Source organism: Phlebotomus papatasi, chromosome 3 (genome assembly GCF_024763615.1).
Source record: "Phlebotomus papatasi isolate M1 chromosome 3, Ppap_2.1, whole genome shotgun sequence".
In the NCBI taxonomy this organism is placed as follows: Eukaryota; Metazoa; Arthropoda; class Insecta; order Diptera; family Psychodidae; genus Phlebotomus; species Phlebotomus papatasi.
In genome coordinates, this window is record NC_077224.1 from 34167318 (window position 1) to 34194721 (window position 27404).

Below are 27404 nucleotides of genomic sequence, written 5' to 3' on the forward strand. Positions count from 1 at the left end.
TTTTTGTTTCTAAATATAAAATCGCAGGCTTAGAATAAAATCCTTTAAATTACTTTATTCTTTCATAGAATGATCTTAGAATTACTGCAATATGTTGTTTTCATCATTCTTTTTTTTTAAATAGTTTATAATATGAAAAATGCTAAAATCTACAATTAATGGGTAGTTGTGTGTGTGTGTTTTTTTTTTAAATGTATAATTAGAATAGTCCCTTTTCATAAAATTATTCATCTTATGCATTTTTTTTAATGTTGCGCTTCCTGAAGCATTCTTCTCAATGACTTTGATAAAATGATAGATGTTCTTACGAGGCTTTAGCAAACTGAATGACTGAACTCATTCGCATGACGGGCGACGAGGATTCTGCGATGTTGGGGGCGCTTGTTGACGTCCCTGGTTCATCTTTGAGGTAGAGTTTGCGTTTCCGCAGTGGCAGACTCATGACGTCCCGATCGGCCATCAGAAGGACAGAGTCACTTTCTGGGGACGATGCCCTTTCCGGAGACTCTGGGGACGATCGGGGTGGCGTCAAGAGGGGCTCTGTACCAGCCAGAGCAGCTTCTACTCGCTTCACGAGATCACTGGCAGAGTCCAAAGACGATCTGAAAGGAAAATTATGCGTTTTATACGTTTTATAAGGCTCTGAAGTCCAAATAATGCACTACTTTGTATTTTGTTTCAAAATTTATTTATTTTCAATATTTATTTATTATTATTTAGATTTTATTTTAATCAAAATTAATATTAAGCTCCAAAAATAAAGATATCTATTTCGGAGTTAATGGCTAATCACGCTTCACGCGCTTGTTTTATGTGAAAGCTTGCAGCAGATTATTATTATTATTAATCGTGTCGAGGATTAAAAATTAAATTTATCTTGCGCAAAAACGGACCATGTCAATGGCAACCGAACTTGCCATTATCAAATTCCCTACTTCGCATGAGGTAGGGGATAACTAACAAACACAAAAGTGGGGGGTGGTTTGGATCACCCCATAGTCACATAGGGCATCGCAATCGGAGAAACCCCATCGCGATTGAGAGACTTCCATGTCGTCAAGTTTAGGTCACCACCAGGAGGAAGGCTCTCCCTTAGTTCGATAAAATCTGGTGGAAAGTCTCTGGAGGGTTAACTCTTTCGTCTCCTTTGGGACTCTGGGTACCCATGGAAAAAAGAATTTTTTTGGACTATTTAGAATCGATAAAAATTCATTTTTTTTGTGGATGATTACAAGCTATAAGAATGTCCAAATCTAGGATATTTTTTGCAGGATTCCAATTAACTCCTGAGCTAAGATATTCTTGGTCAAAAATCGTGAATTTTCGATTTTCTGCTTCCTTGCAGATATTGTGACTTTTTTGATATTTCTAGACCAGAATAAGGAAAAACCTCTCGAGGCCAATAAGTATGATAATTAACAATTACAGATTGCATAAATCCAAAAAACACTTTTTTCTTAAATTTTTAAAAAACTTGTTCAAACTTTATGGGTACTCTCGTCCCCAAAAATCTAGAGGTCAAATGTAAGGTTATCCCTCCAATGCCCGCCATTTGCTTTTTGACACCAACCTTGTAAGAAAATTCCAAGCGGGAGCGACATTTTTGCCAATATGGCCGATAATTTTGAAGTACATTTTTTGGTTTGATAAAATTTCATGAAATCGAAATTCGAATCCCTTCTCAAAAGATTTACATGTGTTTGTCCTACTCTTTCGGACTCAAAATTGGACTAAACTAAACTTAATTTGGTGTGATGTTCAAAAGAAGAAGATGTAGAGTGCAAAAGAGTAGGATAAACATATGTTAAACTTTTAAGAAAAAAAAGCATGTGAATTTTGATCTTATAAAGTTTTCCTGGTTTAAAAGGTGTGCCTCAGCCATTAATAACCAAATTCAATTTGTAGCTGAGGAAAATTACAATTTTACTAACGAAACATTTTTTTCTGATCAAATATGACTTTTTTATTGATCTAAATTACAGTTTTACTAATGAAAATTGTTTTTTTTTTTTTGACCAACTATGAGTTTCTTACTGACCAAATTCTATTTGTAACTCGCCAAAATTACAATTTTACTCAACAAATCATTTTTTTTCAGACCAAATTACTTTGTATTGAATGAAATTACATGTTTTACTGACAAAACCAATATTTTTTTATCCAATACGACTTTTTTACTTTTTTACGATCAAAATAATATTTTTACTGACCAAACCTTTTTTGTGACCAAATTAATATAACTTTTTTTTACTGATAAAATTAAACTTTTTGGACCTTTCAGTCTAATATGGCTGAATTCAATATGACTGTTTTGCTGATCAGATTTAACTTTTTAGTGGCAGAAATTAACAATTTTTACTGACCAAGCTTTTTTCTGACCTAATATTACGTTTTACTGACAAAATATTTTATTTAAAACTTTGAGATTTCTTATTGTGATAATGAAGGAAGTAATTAACCAGCCTTGGACTGGTATGCACAGTAACAGCTGATTTATTAGGCTTATTTATTAATTAATCAGAAACCTATGCACAAACACAGAAAATGACGTCCCGAAAGCTCTGTTAATAAATCAGTTGGTTTCCCCTATCCACCGCCCGAGGGCAGGACTAATGCTGAGAAAAACTTGAGAGGTTTTTCAATTTAAAGAATTTTGTACATTTTGATTTGAAGCGTTCAAGATTTTATTTTTTAGGTTTATTTTAGGTCTTTTCATTGTAAGATATTGAAAATCTTAGTAATGATGTTTGAACATTTATTTTCTTTGTGGATTTTGCAAAGAAAGTGTTACTAATTTGTAGAAGAAAATGTATATTCGTTTTTTGTAACACATGACCCCTCTGGAATTTTCTACACTAATATTTGATTAAAAAAAGGTAATGAATAGTCAGAAAATATTATAAAGCAAGATCAGAATAAACTCAGAATTTGCAAATATTGATAAATTAATTGAAAGAATTGTTAAATCTTTGATAGATAAAAATCAGTGCTTAATGCTTCAAAAAAAAAAAATGAAAAAATAGAGGCGAAAATTTATAGCATATATATTTATAGCAAATTATAATACATTAAAAAGAAATCTGACCATTGTTTCTCAAATGAAGTCTGTGTGTTCACTAAATCTTTAAAAACAAAACTGTTAAAATCAAACCTTTTTTGGAATATGTAAAATTAATTGTCATTATCTCCTTTTCCTCACAGTCCTAGGTTATTTTCACTTAATTATAAAAAAAAATGAAAATTTTTAAAGTTTCTCATCAAAAATATTTTACTGTATAAAGGCGTCTACACATTGGGAGCAATTTTCGTCAAAAATTGCGTTTTTGACAGAAATTTGACGTTTCCCCCTACAACGCTGCAGGGAATTTCCATCAAAAAAGCAATTTTTGACAAAAATTGCTCCCAATGTGTAGAGGCCATAAGACCACATAAATCGTAATTTACTTCGTGAAATATATCAATTCCTATTGTTTTTTCTACTTAATTTGACGATAATAAATCTAACAAGCTTCTCTCGAGGAGAATGTTTATAAATCAAAAATTTTATTAGTTAGCACTGTGCATATAGGAACACTTATTAATTTGAAATTAAGCTTTCAACGGCCATTTTAATAAGTAATTTATTTATAAATAAGTAAGCTAGTTACTGTGCATAGCTTTTCTTATTTATTAACGAATTAATAAATCAACTGGTTACTGTGCATACCCCCCCCCCCAAAATTAATCAAATTTTAACGGAACTAATAAAAGACCTACCTGAAATCGCTAGCTGTTGGTGCGGGTGTGAAGTAACTGTGCTGCCGCATGACGGAAGCGGGAGGTTCGTAAAAGGCTGCTGAGGTGGCCAGACTCTGTGGCACGGGCGTGGAAGTAGGTGGCAGCGGCTGAGGGGCCGTTGTGATTGCCGGGGGCCCCTTGTGGGGTTGGTCCTCGAAACCAGCTGCTGTGGCTGCCGCCGCAATGGAGGCAGCCGCCAGAAGGGCAGGATTGACACCAGACGCCGAGACGCCATAGTTGGTCACGACACTCTGCTCGAAGCGCGAGTACATGTTGTAGTAGGTGACATCATCACCATCTGAATTGGTCTCTGAGCTAGATTCTCGCGGAGTGTCCAGCTGCATGGGATGCGTTTCTGGTATGGGGGGTTCTAATTCACGAATAGGAGAAGCCATGCTCTCATCAATTGGCTGAGATTCTGGTGTCTCAGGCACCAATTTGACATCCTCATCGTCTGGAATCTCATTGGCATGTCCCTTGATGTGTGCTTCCATTTCCTTCTTATTCTTGAAGGTTTCATCGCAAATGGTGCATTTGTAGCATTTGGAACCATAATGCTGGACTCGGTGGAGTTTCAGGACGTGATTGTACCCAAAATCACGGAAGCAAATGTCACAATGATAGGGCTTTTCTCCTGTGTGCGTTCTCGAGTGAACTTTCAGTTGCTTCGAACATGTGAATCCCTTACCGCATCCTTCAACAGGGCACTTGTACGGTTTTTCACCTGAAAATTAATTAATGTAGGTCATGAAGATTATTTTAGGTAAAAAAACATCCTTATACGGGCTTCATACCTAAAGCTTAGCCATAAGGTTTAACTTCTCTAGACACTTATCAGTCGAAAATTATTGGAAAATTTTGACTTAGAAATGGAATATTAGGGTGGAATCACCAGTTCTCGCCAGTGCCCCACTTCTCGCCACTTACATTGAAATCGCTATTTTTCGCAATTTATGAAATAAATGACTCGCAATTTTTTTGTTTTGTTTCTGCTTCTACGCATAGAATCGAAAAATAATAATTTCGTTTTGGATTCACGATTTTGATCACTTTTTAGAGCAATATTTTAAGCAAGTGCATCGAATCCAACATCTCTTACCAAATGTTCTAAGTGTTGTCAAATTTTCATCAGGCCAAAAATACCTATTTGGGTAAATAATTTGTCTATTGAATATTTAATTGCACTTGTGGAATACATAAAATTTGTATTTAGTCAATTAATATTTCATTTTATATTATTTTTGTATAAAAATGAGGCATGGCGAGAAGTGGTAATATTCTGGAATTGATTTTACCACCTGTCGCCATATCTTTTCAATAGGCGACGCTAACTTCACTTCGTACATTCTCAATTGTCAAATCTGCATTGTTTACTTTCTGCAAAAGCCCCATAATTTGATTTCTCAAATAAAAGTGAAGAAAAATCATTTAAAGAGAGTAATAATAAAGTGATCACAAGGAAAGAGAAATGGTGAATGTATTCTTTTCATAGCATTGCCTAAAATAACCGAGTGTGGTTCTTTTCAAGTGGGTGGCGAGAAGTGGTTACAAATTTTACAAAACTGGCGAAAAGTGGTAAAAAGTGGCGACGAAATGGTTATTTTTGCATTATTAATAAAAATCAGTTTTTTAAGTAGTCCAACGTTATGTTCTAGGATTATTGTTTTCACGTATCTAGAGCCAATACATCTAAGTAACTTTGTGTCAAATTTGACTTATCTTGTAATAAGGATTCAAAAGTTATGATTAAATGAATTTAATTTTTTCCTAAACATGGCGATAGCCGGTTATTCCACCCTAAGAGGAAATAATCTATTTGAATCAAAAGAACAAATTAAATTGGTTGCTATTTAGGATTTTGAGACCTTCGGAAACTAGGCTAAACCTCTAGTCTGAAGACCGCTTTATATTTTTAATATTAACCCCCCTTAGATAAACGCTAAACCTCTCCAATCAGTACATCGTTAAATGATTCAGGCTTTCAAAAGAAAGGTCACGAAACTCGAAAGTATTTCAAGAGTTGAACTATTTCGGGAATTGTGTTTAGCCATTGTGTGGGCGAAAGATGACATTCTCACTCACCTGTATGTGTCCTCATGTGAATTACAAGTTGTCCAGACTGAATAAAAGTTTTGGCGCAAACGGAGCATTTATGGGGACGTTCTCCGGTGTGAATTCGCATGTGACGGTGGAGTTTTCCGCTGTGTTCAAAAGCCCTCCCACACACGTCGCATTTGTAAGGGCGCTCTTTGGTATGGATGCGTCTATGTACCTGAAGATTCTCCTTGACGCTAAACATCTTGTGACAGAATTCACATTCAAACGGACGTTCTCCCGTATGGGTTCGATAGTGACGGACCTGAAACGCGAATGAAACATTAATTGCATGCAACTCCGAAGCAACTGATTTTCTTCAATGTACCAAGTTCTCCAAAGAAAATAGTTAAAAAAAAAATAAATTGAAAAAAAAATATTATTTTAAATTTAAACAGCGGCACTATATTGAATTGAATTTATTTTACAACAATTTTTCTTCAATGTTAAAAATTAGAAAGAGATTTAATTTGATTTTCACTTCATAAAACCAAAAATTACTTATAAATTAATAAAAATTGTTCTAAAATAGTCCCAAATTCTAGAATAGATCACTTGTGTAAGTAAACTAACCGATACAGTTTACCTTTAATAATTCTACTTCTAAAACACAATATTCAAAAACCAGGGGGAGGTGGGGCTACATTGATAAACGATATTTTCCTATTTTTTCTAGAAATTGGCCTTTAATGTAACGTAATTTAGATATATAAAAACAATTGTAGATTTAAATAAAATAATTGCAAGGCCCTACTATCTTTAGAAACATGCGAAAAAATCGTATATCAATGTAGCCCCATAGCTCAAAGTAACCCACATCCCCCTCCCAAGATTATACCGTTTCAGATGGAAAGTTTCACTTCGTTTTCAAAGATTCCTATCCAAATATCAAACAGTTTTACAGAATTTTAAGAAACTCTGGGACTAATTTCGTCAAGATTCTTGCCTATTTATACAGTAGAGTCTCGCTATAGGCCATCGCTCTAGTCCACAATTTATCGACCATTGATTTCAAAACACTGATTTTAAGTTAGGTTACCGTCGTTGCGGGTGACTTTGCACTCGGGGGGTGACTTTGCACTCTGCTGTTCGTGAGACTTTGAACAATTCTAGCACTTATTGATAGTCTTCGCCGATCCGCTCTACCATGTCAAAGTATATAGGGATATGTTAAGTACCAAGTAAGGTACAATGATCCTCAAAAGGATTCTTGTAGTTTCAGTAATAGTCAATGAAATCCTAGTATAGGTATTTTGTCAAAAAACGACTCCGCGAAAAAGTTATCTGAAAATGCAATTCCAAAATCGATTTCAGAGAAGTAAATTGCCCAAATCTATTCTAAATTTATCTGGCTAGAATAATCCACTTCGATTTTGTTCATTACTTTTAGTAAATTCCTTTTTTTCACTATAGTCTTCCTAAGAACGCATGATTTATATTATAAAATTGCATATAATGGACTTTCTTAAGCTTTATTATAGAAGTATTTGGCCAAAAATTATCCATTTTTTTTATAACTTAAGATAAAATGACCGAGATCTACAAAATGGTGTGGTCGCCATCTTGATTTGACGATTCTGTCCGCCATTTTGAATAACTGTCAAAACAAAAAACTTATCCGATTGAGCTGAAATTTTAGTATGTTCTGGCTGATGTCAAGACCTTTTCAGAACATATATAAAATCCGGCCTAGGTCAAGCGATTGTCTGGGTGCTGGGGCTCTAAGTTCAAAATTTTGACATTTTCATTAATACAGAACTACGGAGAGCTTCTTTTATCGTAACCATCACAAAAAAGACAGTATTATCGTTAGGCGATGAGATCTAAATAACAAACAAAAAGAAAAGCACTGTTTTTCTTTATAACAGCATATTATTTGAAGATCTGAAAAACTTTTGCAAAGATGAAAAAATAAAAAAATAAATAAATGCACTTTTCATTTTTTTTTTAATTATGTAAGAGTAAATAAATATATAAAATAAAAGCCTCAACCATTTCTAATGGTTACTGAGGAATTTCGTTTAGGTTTTAAAATTTAGGATTAGAAAATAAAGATTGCCAAAATATGAATATTTTAAATTTTTAAACTTTGAACCTCTGTATCAAGGTAAATACTTGACGTAGAATAGAACATAGATACGTTCTGAAAAGGTCTTGATATCAGCTACAACATACTAAAATTTCAACCCAATCGAACCTGTTTTAGATTTTGACAGTTATTCAAAATGGCGGACAGAAACGTCAAATCAAGATGGCGATCATGCCATCTTGTAGATCTCGTGCATCTTACCCTTAGATGTGAAGATCTTCATTGTCGTTTATTATCAGAAATTATTGATTTTTTAGTATTTATTAAAAAGTGCAAAGTCACCCGCACCTTATCCCCAGTGCAAGCCTTTTTTCTTGATTTTTTTAAACATAGTAAAATTTTATAAAATTAATGCTAGTGGAACAAAATCCATTCATTAACAACTGAATACAAATAATTTTACTCAAAAACCCCCCTCCCTTCACTTTAACTATCCACTTTTAGAGGGCAAAGTTGAAAAACAGCGAAAAAACGTGCAAAGTCACCCGCAACGACGGTATGTTTTTTAGTATGCGACATGCATAATTATTTTAATATTTTTGGCAAACTTTATTAAGTAGTTGTGATAATTGTGATCCACAATGAAGAGAGCAAGGACAAGTACCACAATTGCAAAGAAAGTGGAAGCCGTCGAGCAATTTCAATACTAAAAATCGTTGATAATTTTAAAAAATTACATGGACTATAGTGCGACCCAAGTGTCAAATTTGAAACCAAATATGGACTATAGCGAGACTCTACTGTAGAATTATTGAAATTAACCCTTTAAGGATGAGTGATTCAAGAATAATTTTTTTTTACTATAAAAAATTATTTTGTTTTATAAATAAATAGTCCAAAAACAAAATAATTTTATGAGTAACTGTAGTCTTTAAATAGTTAAACCACGTAGTTAAACTCTAGGCCTGAAGACGGTTTTAGGTTACGAATTAAAAGTTGAACAAAAAACAAGCAAATCCTAAAAGTGCTCTATTGAATACCTAAACTCGTAAATTCTTTGTGTAAAAGAATATTTTATTGCCAATTCTTTTATTTTGATTATTTTGATAAATGGAATGAGGAAACTTAATTTATTTTTAAAGTATTCTAAAAGATTAATATATTACTACCCTAATTTGTGGTTATAAGAAAGATGCTTCTGGTATGAAAGAACAACTCATAAGCATTTTTACGCCTAAAAATTACACAAAAACAAATAAAATTGTATTAATAAAGCTTCAAACAGGTGCTAATATCCTAGACACACTTACGACTTAAGAAGAGAGACGACTTAACATAATTATAATCAATATAATGATCAGATACTATTACCATCATTTTATGACTAATTCGTTACTCGGTTTAAGCCGAAAAGCGGCTTAGTTAGTGGGAAATTGATGGGATTATAGTCAAACTATTATATTGATAATAATTGTGTTAAGTCGTCTCTCGGCTTAAGTCGTAAGTGTATCTAGGGCATAAGATAATATTATACGAGTTTTCATTGCAAATTAATAAGTCATATCTCCGTGGATAGCTAATTTTTCAAAAACAGAAAAATCTAATTCGATAAATAAAAAGAAATTGCTGAATTTTTAGGCTTTATAAAATAGTTTAAATTTAAAAATCAGAGGAATTTAGTAGTCTAATTGAAAATACTAAAATTGCCATTTAGCAATATTCACCTGTATAATATCATTGCAAATAATGTTTTGTAACAAATACTTAATTATTATTTGTAATAATTTTTATTGACAAATATTTCTTCATAAATTATATGCTTCTAAGGTAAAAAAAAACAAAAACAGGCTTCAAACTTTTGCTATATAGAACATAGATAGTCATTATGGGTCTCATTGAACACCTAAAGGAATATTAGGTGAGATTCTTAACAATCTCACCTACTATAATCCTAACAAAATTTCATGTCCTCCGATCGCGCTCAAACTTGGCCAAAATGTGTTTCGCCACTTCCTGATCACGAATATATGGGGGGCTAAGTTACGTTCCCGGCCGGCCGGCCGGCCGGCCGTCCGGCCGCTCTTTGGAGCTTAATAGCTCCTAAACTAAAAAAGATATCGACTTGCGGTTTTCGGCAAAGGTTAAATATCGTATGAAAGTTGCAACATGGTGCATTGACCCCCCACCCCCCACCCCTCCTTCCGCCATTTTGAAGACCCCCCTTTTTTTGTTTTCTCAATAGCTCCGGCCCTATGGCATGGAGCGGGCTCAAATTTTAGTATGTTATAGCTGGGCCTTAGAGCTTTCCATCAATACCAAACTTAAGGTCCCCCGACCCCCCTGACCCGAGCTATAAGGGTCCAAAAAAAATTTCTTAAAATGGCCATAACTCCGGTTCTAATTGTCAGAATTTAAAAAGTGAGGGCTTTTTGGAAAGCTCTCGTGAAATGCCACTTCCCCTTCTAAAATCGCAAGTTCGTAAAACTACCGCTAGGGGCGCTATTATTAAAAGGAAAATTTTTAAATCTTAAAAGTTAAATAACTCAAAAATTCCTTATGCAATCGGGCTGAAATTTTAGTATGTTGTAGCCGCTGATTATACCTATCAAACAAAAAAAACCTTAAGTCGATCCATAACCCCTGACCCGAGCTATAAGGGGTCAAAGTTCGAACATTGACCGGCCTCTATCTCCGGTTCTAATTAACATATCGACATAAATTTTACCTTTTTGGTTTCGTCTCGATGAGCACTTTTAGATGGAAGTTCAAAAAGTCACTACAGGTGGCGCTGTGATAGCGTCAAAATTCATCGAAATTCAAAGTCACTTTTCTCAAAAACGGCATTGTGCAAGTTAATGAAATTTTAGTATGTTGTAGTCCAGTCTAGGACGTTTCCAAAATGGTGCGTATGTGCGCTGTGGTTTCAATAGAACCGGAGATATGAGGGGTCAAAGTTCACAAAATTTAAAAAATCATATCTCCGGTTCTATGTGACCGATTTTGATGAATGAGGGCTTAAACGAAAGATCTCACCAAATACTACAACTTTCTAGAACATTTGAACTTCGTGGGACCAACACCAGGGGCGCCACAGTCAAAAAACGAATTTCAATATCACATAACCTCAATTATCTCGACTGTCGCTGAACCGATTTTGATGATTACTTCGACATAATTGTAGAGGACATTTGTCTCTACATTTCGTCCATACATCATTTTCCACTCAGACTACGCTATCACTCCGATTTTGCCGTTTAAGTGTGAAAAAATTGATTTTTCCCATAATAACGCTTTGAAATCACTCATATGCCAATTTGACTGCCTCTACTCCACAAAGACACTTAAAATATGGCTTTAAATGGAAAGTCCCACAAAATCAACAATTCTTTGATATAGTTGAAGTTCAACAAATGACTACTTGGGGAACTCTGGATGAAAAAACGAGTTAAGAAACAAAAAACCTCGCTTATCTTGACTTCTGAGTAATCGATGAGATCATGTTCTATGGGAAAATTATAGAGAACATTCTGGTCTACATTTCAGCCATATAACACTTTCTGTCAGTTCATCCAAATCCTTGATATTTTGGTTTAAATACAAAATTTGTATAATTTCACGAATTTTATTCAAGATAACTGAATGGCGTCTCCCAACTTCAGCTCTAAATCGAATTTGCATGCACTCCGAGTTAGCTCACGTTAAGAATCTCACCTACATAAGCCGGTTAGGATTATCTGTCCCTTTTAATTAAAAAAAAATGAAATTTGAGTCTCCAATTTTGGAAAATGATGCAGGAAAATGTAATTGCGATTTTGTCCAAATTATTTTCCAAAATGAGTGAAGGGTAGAATTTGAAAAGACGGACACCTAAGAAACAGCTTGACTAAGGCTGGAAAATGGGGTACCTTTGAATTGGGCTTTTTTTCTTCAGTTTTCGAATGGAACTGGACTTTACTAATGATTTAATTTAGCTGCACAAATCAATAATAAGGATCAGACCGTTTTTTAAAAATTGGAGAAAATAGCCATATTTCAAAGATACCTCACTTTCTCCTAAGTATTTGTTCTTCATAGTTCGACTTTCAGTGCGTCCGACTTTCAGCGCTGTGTGATTTTCTAGCAAATTACTTTATTAGTGAGTGTTTTAGAAATTGAATCCTCCAAACACGAATCTGCTGTTCGTTTTAGGATTTTCCAAAGAGTTATTCTTACACTCAATTTCTTTGATTTAAAATAATCCTTCGGGGATAAAAACGGTAGATATCAGTCAAAACTTTTCACTGAACGAGTGACATTCTTTCCTCTTCGTCTGCTTAAAAAGCATGTTTTCGAGATAAATAAAAATTATTAAATTATTCGAGATAAATAAAAAATTTGTATGGGTATATTTTAAGTTATTGGTATTTCTATTATATCTAAAGATTTCATTTTTACTACCGTACAACTTTTCATAGCATTATTAACAGTTAATAAATTTACTAGCAGATGGATCTATTTTATTTTATTATTTTATAGCACTAAATAATTAATTTCATGAGGATATTGTTTGCTTTATATTGCAATATCGTCCCAATTTCCAAACTTGCGAAAATAATCCATTTATAAACAGAAACTTGAAGAATAATCTTAAAACCAGGGGCCCATCAAACCTAATAAAAAGTGAAGCTATTTTTCATTTTTCCATGTAAAAATTTTGCAGCTACTGCACCGCGACTTAAACAAATTTGCTCGTAGTTCTTGTATAATTTTGGCGAACATTATGAAATATGTGTTTTTAGATAGCTTCTAATGCACGATTTCGAAATATATCAGATTGATAAGTCAATTTTCTTGAGGAAAAAACTTGCCAAAAGTCTTCAGTACCTCTATGCAAAAACGTATGGAAAAATGAAATGTCGAGAGGCCCCTGCTTAAAACATAAGGAAAAATAATAATCCCATTCCATCATCTTTCTAAGAAGCATTTTACATATTCTATCGAATTATTAATTTTCAGAATTATCATCATTAACACTGTTTTAAACTGCTTCCATAGAAACAAAAAAAATTATCCACTTCCTACTGGTTTTTCATTTATCACCGTGATATTATATTTTAATTGACGACTCATCTCTATTTTCTGGTAAAGATTTTACTAATTGAAAAAATATTGGGGTTAGATCACATAAAACTCACCAATCGGGCTGGAACTGAGAATGTCTTCTTGCACACATCGCACTGATAAGGATCCGAGGGATTCACTGTGGGCACTGACAACACAGATTGTTGCATACTACTCTCGCTAGTTGCAGCAATTGGTTGCTGCAACGTTTGCTGTGACATAAATTGCTTCGTGTGCGATTTAATGTGACTTGTGTGGGCGCTTTTGCTGCCAAAGCACATGTTGCACTGTTCGCACTTGAACTGGGGCTTCTGTGGCGGTGGCTGGAGGGTCATGGGCTGTGCCGGAGGTCCCTGGAGGGGCTTTTGGGTGATACTGGGACTCACCACGTGGTATGTTGTGGTGGGAGTGTAGGTGTGAAGTATCTCAGGCCCTGTGTGCATGGCTGAGGTGGAGGGGACACTAAGCTGGTGATACTGACTGGGTGAGGTGGAGGACGTTGACGAACGACCAGCATCCGTGGTGTCCGAAGGACAGGCACACAGCTGAGAAGCTGAAGCTTCTGTCTGCATTATCAATGGAAGAGCCGTATAGTAGACCATCTTGCGGAGATCTGTGGATCAAAAATTGGAAATGGTAGGTGATTAACGTTTAAAATGTTTGAATTTAAGAGGGTATAGCTATAAACCTAGTAATTATTTAAATTCATAAAATATTGCAGACCCACTGATTGGTTAGAATTTGAAAGCATTTAAAGCTCTAGCCAATCAGAAAACTCGGTAAGACTAAATTATTTTATAGCACTAAATAATTAATTTCATGAGTACACAGAATAAAATATTTTGTAAAAATGTTCGTAAATGTTTGTGAATTCCTATGGGGTACTTAGGAAATGCTCGTGAATCGTATAACCCACGAAAAAGTTCGTAAAAGTTTGTACTTTCTTCACAAATATTGTTCGTAACATGATCATTTGACGAACATTTTTTGTACTTTTACAAACATTTGTTCGTAAATGCTCGTAAACACACAAAAAATGTTCGTAAAATTTTGTAATTTGTTCGTAAATGTTCGTAAAATATCCAACAGGAAAACAAACATTTACGAACAAATGACAAAATTTTACGAACATATTTTGTATGTTTACGAACATTTACGAACAAATGTTTGTAAAAGTACAAAAAATGCTCATCTAGTGATTATGTTACGAACAATGTTTGTGAAGAAGTACAAACTTTTACGAACTTGTTTGTGGGTTATACGATTTATGAGCATTTCGTAACTCTCCTATAGGAATTCACAAATATTTACGAACATTTTTACAAAATATTTTTTTCTGTGCATAATGTTTAATAAGGCATGCAAAACGTCATGTTCCGCCAATAATTTCTCAAATTTAGAGAAGCATAAAAATAATAAAGGGAAGTCTTTCAGGCTTCGCACATAATATTTTTCAATTGAAAAAAAAAAGTTTTGTCAAATCAACAAGACAAGTTTGTCAAAAGGATGTTCTTCCACACAGAATATGGAAAAGTTTTGTCAAATCGACAGCCAATTGGATCTTGCTAAAAGCTTGTCAAATAGGTGTTTTCGCATAGAAAATGCGAGAAAAAGTTTTGCCAAATTGGTAAATAATATCCTTTTGACAAAATTTGAACAAAATCTATTTGTTAGATTAACAAAACTTCTTTTTTTCAGTGTAGCTATTAAAATATATTGCGATAGGTCAGATTCATTAAAGGAGTATGGGAAAATATATAAAGTATTCGAAGGCAGAGTGTGTGCGCAGCTTGAAAGCCTTCCCCTAATTATTCTTATCTAAATGTTTGCAAAAATAAGTCGAATTTGTATCATAAGCAACTGATAGCGCTGTAGAGCTAAAAATTGCTTTTTTCCTTTACCAAAATTCCTATGACGATTTTACTTCCTTTGAAGTTCTAACACTCAATTTTTTTTAATCTTTACTCTACAAATGTGACTTTCTATTTCTTAAATTTAATAAAATACTGACTATTTAGCCGGAGTAAATAAATCTTTTACAAAACTATTAGCTCTATGTCTCTATAAATTTTTAATTAGCTTAATAGATTAGCTTAATAGATCCATTGTTAATGCTTCAGACGCTTCACCAATTTTATTTCTTACGCACCAACAGAAATTATCAGTTTAAAAAAAAAATAGGCGAGTCTGGAGAAAGAGTGAACGAATGTAGGGGAATGCGCGCTACCTTCGGACAACTCAAGGCTTCAAACAATTCCTTTTTTAAATGTATTTTAAATTAATTTGGCTTATAATAATAATAATATTTTATTAGCTAGTCCAATGCCTCAAATTTCCAGAAAAGAGCTATGGCTGAAATCCGATGAAATCCTTTAAGAACATAGAAAAAAATTGATTTATCTGAAGCTTAGAATCATTTGAAGGTAGTGTTGTCCCCTATATATTTTTTTAACTCCCAGATAATTCTAATAGAAAATTTAACACTTTTAATTTCGTCAAATGTAATTTTCCTATATCTTCAAGAGAAGTGTATCTTTCAAGCCAATTTCCAAAGGCTTTTTTTACAAAGAAATCCACTTCACTGATTTAGAATAGATAGGGAAAGCAGGAAAGACGAACTGGCTAGGCTAAGATTATATTACTTTTAGTTCAGATCTGTCACTTTTTACCCCGAATGGTTATTTAAAATGGTATTTCTGGAGGGAACATTCTTCGGAAAGTCCTAAAATGGACAACGAATGCAAATTCTTTTGAAAACACTCACTAGGGGGAACTGGGGCACCTTCGAAATTTGGATTTTTCACCTATTTTTAAATAAAATTGAGCCTTATCGTGATATAATTTAGCTGCACAAACAGATTGAGAAGATATATTACATTATGATATGGTTCAATTACATTTAAAAATTAGAAAAAAATCCAATTTCAAAGGTGCCCCACTTCCCCCTAATGCATAAATTTTAAAACATAATTTTGTCAAAATCGATAAAATATGTCCCGTGAGGAAACCCATCTTTTTTTAATGTACATAAAGATTATTTCTAATAACTAGAAATATCCTCTCTTATCTTGTAGATATCAAATAACGCAAATTTTTGAATTTTAAAATGAATTTTGAATGAGAAAATATAAAATTTTGTAATAATTTTGCACACTAAAAAAGTTTCTGAATTTTGTAAAACTTCGTGGTTAGGGGGAGGTGGGGCACCTTTGAATTGGGGCATTTTGAAATAGAGCTTTTTTCTCCTATTTATAAATGAAACAAGATCTTATCATGATATAATTTAGCTCCACAAACCAATTGCAAAGTAAATTAAATTATGCTAAGACTCAGTTTCAATTAAAAATAGAATAAATAGCCGTTTTTCAAAGGTACCCCAATTCTAATGTGCCCCACTAGCCCGTCAATACAAATTCATATTAAATATTATTTAAAAAAATGAATTAAACATTCAAAATTTCCATGAAAAAAATCAAAAAATATAACTGTCTCCGAATTACGTATTATTATAAAATTTTCAATAAAATAATATTGAGATATTAAGGATCTTCTATCACAGGTCACATTATTTAGAACAAAACATTACAGTTCAACCTCTTGACTATTTAAAAAAAAAGTCCACCACTAAAAATTCTATGATCATTCACCTCATGTTACACAAACCCATAAACAAAACGTAAATCGCACAAATTTAAAAAGGAAGGCTGTTAACCAACCATCTTTGTTCTCCTCCTTGACTTCCTTAATTTCTGTACCACTCTTGGATAAAATCGTCTTAATCCATTCTTGCTTGTCCCAGACACTCATTGTTCACGTGGATTTTCACAGAGATTCACAGGCCCATCACAAGACTTTCATCTTCATCCGCGCACACACACACGCACACACCGGTTGGAAGAAAGAGTTTTCACTTGAAACTTTTTTTTTGTGTGGACAATGTCTCTTCCGGAATTGTGGTCTGCTTCCGATGATCGCCAGCAATGAACTGAGAAGTGGCCCGAGAGTGAAAATTCAGTGAGGCATCAGAGATATTTCCTCATAAAGGGCCACAATGTCGTCGCTCTCTCTCAGTCCCAATGCCTTGGCCCTGGTGCGTCTCCCTCGACGCACTTCTTGTGCGAGACGCAACGCCAAAAGCTCCTCCCACACACGCACTCCACGCACCAACTCTCACGCATTCGGCAATTTAAGTGTGCAGGAAAAAGTAGATCAGAGGGAAGATTTTCCCCAAGTTCTCACACCCCTGGCAATTCCCTGACTGACTTCCATCCCTGAGGATGAAGACCTTTCCCTCTGTGCGTTGAGCTTCTGCCACAAAAACAGCCACACACTCCTACCTTTCACTCTCGATTACAAACTTTCACACATACACAGTCAAGGCCCTCCGGAGAAAGTACTCCCTTCACTCAAAAGACTCTTCCTCTTCCCTCCTGCCATTATCAGGACACTCAACCTCTCTTACAATATCCTAGCAGTTGCTTTTTCTATTTAAGCATGATGTTGTAGAATTTTGGGAGATGCTTGAGTAATTTGTGGACCATGCCATTTTCTTCCTTTCTTGTTGACCTATTTCCATTGAAAATCCATTGAATATGAAGATTACCAAAATAATTTGACATAGGGGAATGTTGGCATGGTTCGCACAGAGTGAACCTTCAAACAACGCAAATTTTCTCTTTGTTTGCAAAGAACTAGTTCGTCAAATCTTAGCTATAAGATAGATCATTATTAAGCTCATGAAACGAGATGAGAAATGGCGGGTCAGCTCTTTGCAAACAAAGAGAGAATTTGCATCGTTTGAAGGTTCACTCTGTGCGAACCATGCCAACATTCCCCTAGGCAATTTGAGAGATGATTCTAAATAAATTGTGCTAATAATAAGTAGCAAAGAAAATACATATTTGCACAATTAATGAATTTTTGGTTTTCACAGAATTTAATTCACAAAATAATCCTTATTAGCATTCATGTATTTTTTTTTTATATTTTCTAGATAAAATCTCTTGATCCAGTTTACAGGAAGTTATTTTAAGATTGTTGATAAGAAATCTTGGAACACTCTATAAATAGACTTAATATTCTGTTTCAAGTAGGTAAAGCTATATACAAATACCACGAGTTGCTAACTTGTTTACCTGTGCTAATGAATAAAATATACTAAGTTGAACTTGGCTACACGTGGCTTAACTCTTCAAGTTATTAAATTAATTAATAAATCGAACAAGGATATTCTGTTTTGTTATTCAGTTAAATCCATAAACGTTTTTTCTACCAAAAAAGCACCACTTATCAATCTTTCGTATTATGTAATCCTGTATTGAAAAAATGTATCAAAATTGAATTGAGGAACTAGGCTTTCTCACGGTCTCTACACACTCGAGAAATTTATGTCCATATTGAAGAGTTTTTTCGTACACAAGCATAGGGAAATTGTCTCAATATGGACATAAATTTCTCTAGTGTGTAGACGCCATCAAAGACAGTGCAGGTGTATAATCCATATTCAACTTTTTACATGGCTAAAGGCCAAACGGAAAGAGATATCAACTTCCGGTTCCGATGGCCCCCGTCATAAGTCAACAATTTCTAAGACAGTCTTTTTCCTTCCCCACCCCAACCCCTTATTCCCATCCAAAACCATGTTTTTTTTTAAATTTTACTTTCAAAAACGGATCCTAGAATTTTCATCATTTCCAAATATATTTTGGAGGCCCAGGAGGGGAATTCTATAACGCTCTGGCAATGCCATATGACAAATTGGGTTCGAATCTTAGGAGAGCTTTTTCGAAAATGCGATTCTGTAGCCGTAACATTGCCATTTCAACTCACATGGCATTTTCAGAAGTCATATATTTGAGATTTCTGGCAATTCTAATGACAATAGATTTAATTAAACAAATCAACCAGGACGTACTGTATTTTCATAAAATCATCAAGTAAAGGGATTGCATAAATAATTCAATGAATTGCATTTTCGAACTCATATGATATGTCAAAAAAAAGCTCGAATGGCATTGTCAGGTTTCGAACTCACGCGTGACAATGCCACGAAAATTACAGAATTCCCCTACAGGTGAATATTTCGCCCTCATGCGCCTAACTTAGAAAAACATTTTGTCATCGAATTTTCGAAGATCAACGCTGAGTTTGGAATGGAGGGCCTATTTTTCAACTAGTTTGATTTCGGATTTTTTTTTTTAAATATTTTTTTAATTTTCAAGTCAACTGCATTGGACTTAATTGGTCATGGATCGGTAATGTACCCATAATGATATACCTTTCTATAATTTACTTTTTTATTTGCCCGTATGCTTATTATTCATGCTAAAATATTCTAAAAATGTGCTTTTCTTAAGCAATTTTTTTAATTCGGAATGGCTTTTTTAAATTCATAAATCAATTTAATTGATAGTAAACCGGTGTGTACCTAAATGGCATGTAAAAAAACAATACACGGAGAGCTCATTCTCGTTAGTTCGAAAACTCCTCAAAACTGGAATGCTTTGCCATCTTTTTTTTGTACTTTTTTCTATTTTTCTTTCCAAATATTTTTTTTAATAAAATAGTTTTACGATAGATCAATTGCTAACGTTTTTTTTATTTTGTTACAATTTATTCTTTCAAGTCTTTTAAAGTACGAATTCAGATGGATAACATTTTTCATAAAATTTTCAATATTTTTTTAATACCTTTTTAAAAATTTGGGTATTCTAATTTCTATTCCCGTAATTATGAAATAATTATGTAACAAAGTTTGACCTGTTTGGCCAGTACAGATAAATCTCCCCTGTTCAAAATTAGTTTAGTAGAAATTTGAATTCTTGGAAATATATTTCATTAAATTAATATTTCATAATTGAAATTTTTACAGAAATATGAAATAAAACTGAGAAAACATTGCAATTCAGTTTTGTCTATTTTCACTTTCAAATTTGTTCAAAATTGTGTGAGAAGGAATTTCTTCAATAAAATAGAGCTTTTATTATAAAAATACTAATCATCACCTATAGGACATTTACATTTCAAGTAAGTCATCAGAAATAGAAATAAAATCTTATGGTATTTAACTAAAACTATTATTAGACCTTTGTATAATTTTCCTTGTTAGAATATATTGTGTATTTAATTTTGAATTTAATCAAGTTTATGCTGGTTTTTGCAATTTATCCTGAATTGCATATTCAAAATTCCTCAGGCATAATATAAAATTCCTCATCATTTTATACCAAAATCTACTGATATATCAACTTCTATGGCAATAAATACCAAGTGAAAGTAATTTTCACAGAGAACAGAAGGATTAGCTGTCCTGATTCAATGTTGTACGAGATAATCTCCCGTCCTGACACAATCCACCGATTTGATCCGGTCATTCAACGCACCAGAAACTCGGAGCATGCGTGCTTCAGCATTTCCCTCGAATGCCTTTCTGTATTGACTTTCACACGGGGCGACAGTGAGTGCATCGCCTCATGGTGCTTGGAATCCGGTGCATCGCCTCCATGGGCGAAAGCCAGTTCCTCGCCTCCACGTGTCTTCCGCGCGAAGCAACACCGCTCGCACACACTCCGTCAGGGATGAATGAGTTAGGCGACACTGGTAGGGCACTGAAGGTGATAGCCACCCTCCCAATGCACCCCTGCTTAGGCGCGTCTCCGGCCAACCCTCGATACATTGAGCCCAGCCTGCCGCAGAGAGTACCGACCTCGCCAAGACAAGTCGAGGTGGGCTTTCTGCCTCGAGGAGTGCGCGTGGAGCGATTACAGGATGATAGCAGTCGATATGGGTAGTCATTTCATTTTTGCTGTATATCACCCAAGAACCATTCTTTTGATTCATGAGGACGAACAGAGGGTGGATGAATCGTAAATTTTATATTGCCTCTAACAGTTTATATTCTTATAACGAATATTTCAAAAGTTACTGATAAAATACAAATTTCGTATTAGTTTTTTTTGCAAACTTTATTCCCTTGAACAATTTACGTATAGTCAATTTCTTTTCTTTTATTTACAAATTAATTGCCCATGAATACCAATTGTGAGGTTTGACTTTGGCAAAAATTCTGCATGACACCATAGAGTTCAATTTCAAGGACTTCTCCCAAAGCAAAAGTCATCCAAAAAATCAGGCACAAAAAAGAAGGCCCGCCATCGAATATCTCTCTAATTGAGCAATGCCTTGGTGCTTTTTTTTTCTTCTTATAAAAGTAACTCCATCAATCCCACCGCAAAATACTCTGGCAGAATATCATGTTGTCGTATAAATTTAAAACGCAAACATAGAGAAGGCACTCAAAGAATATTTTGTGAGGCCCAGTGTGTGTGCAAACGCGGAGAAAAAAAAAGTGGCGAGTGTACTGACCAATCTTAACTCGGAATTTGGCAAAACTCAACATTCGACTTTGACGCGGTGCGACCTCAAACCTCAACGGATTTATCAAACAGCCACATACACAGCCATCTCGCGATTTTTCTTGGAGTGTGAGAAACCAACAGATGCAAATATTGTGTCTCCCCCCGCACCATCAACGCAATTCAGACGCGTAGATCATTCATCAAATGGGTGGGAAACCGGTTGTGTTTTCGCATTTCCAATTTCCATGAGCCATACACATGTAAATGATTCTAGATTTTACATCAAGTGATGAGAAAAGAGGGTCGACAGATTGAGACTAAGCAGGGCTTGTTTGGATAGGTCTGGATCATTGCTTTGATCTAATGCCCCTCACAGACTAAAGGGTAATGCCCTAGACACACTTACGACTTAAGCCGACAGACGACTTAATGGAAAATGATGGAAATGAAGTTTAACTGTCATGTCGAATAAAATTACGCTAAGCCGTCTCTCGGCTAATCCTCAGGTCTGTCAAGGCCTTAAGCCGATATAGACTGCAAAGCTATGGAAATTATGTTTTAATCACTATTGTCCTTTATGACAATATTTTTGACTATTTCCGTAGATGGCGCCACTATTAAAAAAGCATGATCAACCATCTTTCAGATAATATGTGTCAATATTTGACAGTAATCGGATCATTTTGATTCCTAAGTTACAGCTGTTACAAGTAGCTAACCTAAGTGTTTTTTATGGAAAATTCTGAATTTTTTACAATCTAAATCACACCCAAACTAGATAGGGTGAAAAGAACACCTATTGGCACTTTAAGAACTCGTGTCAGGATTTATTGACACCCTACTCTGTACCGTTTGGAATACGAAATTCGAATACTTATCCTTATCGAAAAACGCAATTTAAACATTTTGACAAAAGTGTCAATAGGGGTTCCCTGTCGAAGAGGTTTTCTTTCGACCCTAATTATAATTATTAAACAGACTCCTCATCGTTAATTACAATGATTCAAGAGATTCAAGATGTCATATGAGTTCAATACTCTATATGAAATTTTGGGTATTAAAATTCTCTTTGCTGCTGCATTTATCCAATTTTGACCAAAACCGAATTACCAAAAATGAAGCAAAATTACTTTCATGAAAATGAGTTTGAAGTTTGATCTGATCCTTTACGCAGAGGTGTGCAAGAACCGTTGAAACCGAATAAACGTCAAATGAAACATGTGTGTCAATGGTCAAAACGCTACCAGAACCAACTTATTTTGACGTTTATTCGGTTTCGACGGTTTTTGCACACCTCTGCTTCAGTCACCATATTCAGAAAACTAGGGTAAAGTGATATAATTTGGAATTAATGTTACAAGTTGGACAATTCACCGGTACAAGTTGGACATGGCTTTTTCTTTATAAATACAGTACAAAATTTGTTTTTAAGCACAAGGAACCAAATTATAAAACTAAAGCATTAAAAATATACAAATAAAAATGAAGTACTAAATTTATCAAGACAAAAAGCCCTGTCCAAATGTGAGACAAAAAGCATTGTCCAATTTGTACCACTGTCCAACTTGCACCACTTTACCCTATGACTCAAGAGAATTTTATCCCAAAAAATTGCTCACCGACTAGCAATTTTGCTCAAATGGCAAAGTAATATATAAAATTATGGGCTATTTTATTTAGTGAGTTTACGAAAGACGCCTTTTTGGACGGCTAAAAAAGTAGGATGTTCGTTGAAAACGTTATATCGACTTTTATCGGCGTTTTCTTGATAAATAAAATTGAGTTTGAAAAAAAAAACTGTTTTTTTATCCTACGGATTTATTGAATATGTCCCTGTTATATAAAGGCTTTTTGTAATTCAACCTATTTACTTTTAAAAATATTGCTCGATTTTTATACTAGCAGTTTTGTAAAAACAATATTAAATCATAAAACTTATACGAAGACATCAAAATTGTAGTCTAATTATTAAATTTGCGTCCTTTTTATGTTGTTTCAAGTAAAATAATAAATGTGAAAATTTATGGCCTATCCACACTTACGACTTAAGTTGAGAGACGGCTTTACGTAATTATAATCAAAATAATGATTTGACCGGGGGGTGACATTAGCTCTGAAAAATGCGACCGGTTTTAGTGTAATTTTTTCCCTGTTTTCGTACACATTTCACGAGATAGCTTCAAAACTACGTATGTTGTCAATTTAGGGCCTTCGGTTTCCTCTTCGTTATTAAATTGGCTTTTATTTTGTATTAGTATTTTTTGCTAATTCATTCTACAATGACAGAAAACAGCTAATAAACTCAAAAGTTTTTTCGGCTCGCTGGAAACATATGGGAAACATAGGAAATGTCATGCACTTGGATTTGACTATATTCATCAGTTTCCCACTAACTAAGCCGTTTCTAGGCTTAAGCCGAGAGCCGGATTAGTCAGAAAATGATGGAAATGTATTCTGTAGGGGAATTCTGTAACGATATGACAATGTCATATGACAAATTTTCATGGCAATTTTGAAAGCAGGGCAACATTAAAGCCCAGTGGGCATCGAATGGTCATTGCTAAGAGCTCCATGAAACTCTTAGTAACTGATAGGAAGTAGATTTTCAATTGGTATATTCGCATGCACCACACAAATTTTTGAATTTGTCATATGACTTTGCCATACTGTTACAGAATTCCCCTACTGATAATTATTTTGATTAAAATTACGTTAAGCTGTCTCTCAGCTTAAGTCGTAAATGTATCTAGGGCATTACTCTTATAGGGGCTTCAGACCTAAGGCTTAGCCATATGGCTTAACTTGCCTAATTTCTTATCAATCAAGATTTTCTAGAAAAAAAAAAACCACTTAAGATTAGACAATATGGGCAAGTGATCCCGTAAATTTAAAAAATTAATAAAATCCCGTCTGACCAGGTAAGCGTGGATTATAGCCTCAATTAAACCCTATCTTTCATACTTTACTTTTAAGAAGGTTCCATACAAAATACCCCTTACCAAATATACGTGAAGGACACTGTTTTACGTTCATGGTGGTGTAGAGCGGAACTACGAAAATTATGTTGCCGGCCGTGTTGCTCGAATGTGAATGACAAGATGGAATATTTTCCAAAATATTTTATTTGTTTTTAAAATTCTCACAAAGATTCTCAGTGTTTTTAGTGTTTTTCTTTTAATAATAATAAATGTGCGTGAGTACGTTTCGTGTAGAGAAAAGTGTCGTGGTAACTATAAACAAATTTCCAACCTTGAAATACGTATTTTTATTTCCTTTCGGGGGTATTTTTTAGGAGACAATTTTTTTCAAAATAGTTTTTGCTTTCCTAAAGTGTTAAATCGCTCATACTCGTTAAATAAGACATATCTCTATCTGTGTAGCTTCTATCATTTGTATAAAATTCAAAGGTGAAATCAGGATGTGTAATTGACAGTTTCATTCCACCGCCATTGATGTACCTGGCAAGATTCAGTCCTTAATTTGTGCCTACCACTCGGATCTTTCCGATGAGGGCTAAAATACTGCCTAAAACTGGGTGTTAATTAATGGCTCAAGGCTTAGTCCTCCTTACCCTGTGTCAGACGGGATTGGTTGCCATTTTGAATTTCTAGGTCATCGGAAACTGAGCTGAACTTTAGGTCTGCTGAAGCTGGCCTTAGGCTCAGTAAAGCTAAAGTAACCTAATATCCAAAGGTCAGCCCACCTACTCCTAGACTCAAATACTAGATTATATTAGCTCAATGTAGCTTGGGGTAAGGCTTGTCTACTATTTCCGACCTTTGACCTCAAATCATACTTATTATTTAGGATTAGATCAAGGTTTAAAATTTTGCAAATAATATTACAAGTTCAAAATATTCATGGATCGAGAAAGGTTTTACTCATTATAACTTTATTAATTATTTCCCCCAAAAACTTTTAATGAAACAGTGGTTCCACCTTTATCTTTTTCACCTTCAAGATGGAATTTGAACGCTTTTTGTTTTCTTACAAATCGGCACAAGTGGCAGTGTCAAGAAATTCTGTCAATGACAAAAGATCTATGTGGATCGTTTTAGCAAAATCCATGTCGATTTCCTTGACCTAAGCACTGCATATCTTAGAGAGACTAACCGCAGAGAGAACGCTGATGCTTGAGTGGAATTTTTATCTCCATCCACCTCTATTTGACCGCAAATTTATCTAACTCTTGTATAACTGACCTGAGTTATTTCAATTGAGATTCGCGCAAAAAGAGCCCAGTCAAAAATACAATAACACATACCATCATAGGGGACTGATTCATGGAGCAAGCTTCAGTAGGGTGGGTCGGCGAGGAGGGCATATGAGATATTGTGTGTGCGTATTTTTTTCGTTTTCTATTTTCGGCTTTTAGATTAGATTTCAAGCTCTTGCTCTTTTTTTTTTTGTATATTTGCGCCAACACACCGAAAAGTCTGCTATTTTTTGGGTTCTGGCAGTTTTTGCGCATTCTAGGGGTGTTGGGGGGAGGAGGTAGAAGTTGGTTTTTTGGGAAAAATGGCGACCTCCATTTTGTTGAGTTGGTCGGTTATATTATGATTTTTTTGCGGCTTTTGCGTGTGTATGCCTTGGTTGGTGTAAAAATTTGTAGTTAATCCCTCACATAAAGTTAATGGGTTTTCTTTCTCTTTGGTCCCATACTTTCTTAGGTGATGATAAAACACCTAAATTGGGCTCTCTCTGTGGTTGTTTTTTTTTTTTCATTTTCAGGCAATTATGTAAGGTGGTGTTACTTAACGTGACTGCGTCTTTTTGCCTTCCACTCTATACCCGAGCAAAATGTGAAATAGTTAAATAGAGAAACTTCCGATTAGACGCCATTTGCCATAATGGGCAGACCTGACCTATCTTTATCAATTTTGAGGTGTTTTTGCCAGTGATGTTCTCAACACAGGCAGCCTAGCACAAGACACACTCTTATCGTTTCTATGGGCAAATTTTTTGAGGCTCACACAGAAAATGGTTGAGGCAGAAAAATATAGGTATATTATATTGTAAATAAAATAGAGATGATCTTATGGTTATTTTCCATTTTTTTTTCTCTTTCTCTGAACTCAAATCAAATTTTGATAAGGTTCTCCAATCATTCCACCACACAATGTCAATATTTCGCACTGGAATGTTTTTTTTTTTCTTGCAATAAACTCGATAAAAATCATGTTCATTTTGATGTGAAGCCGTTTTGGGGAGAAAATCCTTTCTCTGGCCTCAAAATGGCTCATGCGCTCTCTGACAACCGAAAAATTTTAATAATCAAAAAATGGTGACGTTGTCTTTTTTTTTGCCAACCACCCAACTGACATTTCAACATTCTCCCAGGCAAAAGAAGACTTTCGATTTATTTCGATACCTCAACCCACATTCCATAATTAATTTGGATCTCTTCAAAGTTAATTTGACGAGGGTAGGTAGTGAAAATTAAAGATGGTTACTTACCGAACTTTCAACGGATGTCCAATTTAAATTTCTCTCAACTCTGCTGCTGAACAGAATTAAGTCACTAAAATCAAGATTAGAATCCTTTTGATAAGCCTATAAGTGAGGTTTATATCAAAAACCCGGAGAAACTATTAAAACGTCATTGTACAGGAAAAAAGAACTCTTTTTTTTCAATTGTCTTTTGCGGAAGTGTTCTTGAAAGATACCACAATTTTTGAAATTAGCACAAATATACACGGTCACTGGTGGAACAATCAAGGAAGGATAGTTTTTAGGGATGATATTCTATAAACAGAAGACCTTCTACAAGGATCAAATTTAGTGCAATCAGGGCTCAACAGGGAACTTGGTGCGTTTTCTCTCCATTCACCAATAACACTGTGATGCCGCTCTGATGAAGTCACAATGCCTGGCTGTAAACTGGTGTTTGGAGCTCCAACAGCGCCACAGTTTACCTCCTTCACGAACGCGTTCTTCATGCAGAGCACCAACACAGCGGCGCGGCCACTAAACTCCCGCTCGGTCGCGGTCGTCGCTTCCATCGACGAAGACCCGAGAGTTGGGTATTTAGGGCACGTGGAGGTACC

General features: G+C 34.7%; 1 protein-coding gene across 1 annotated transcript; it reads right to left on the reverse strand.

The window, feature by feature from the left end:
* On the reverse strand, positions 1-27404 carry LOC129805387 (Krueppel homolog 1-like). The gene is made up of 5 exons (XM_055853273.1): positions 26815-27404; positions 13075-13613; positions 5860-6136; positions 3757-4501; positions 1-602 (listed from the first exon to the last, which is right to left on the reverse strand). Exons 2-5 carry the CDS (start codon positions 13600-13602, stop codon positions 305-307), a joined length of 1848 nt encoding a protein of 615 aa, XP_055709248.1. The 5' UTR covers positions 13603-13613; positions 26815-27404; the 3' UTR covers positions 1-304.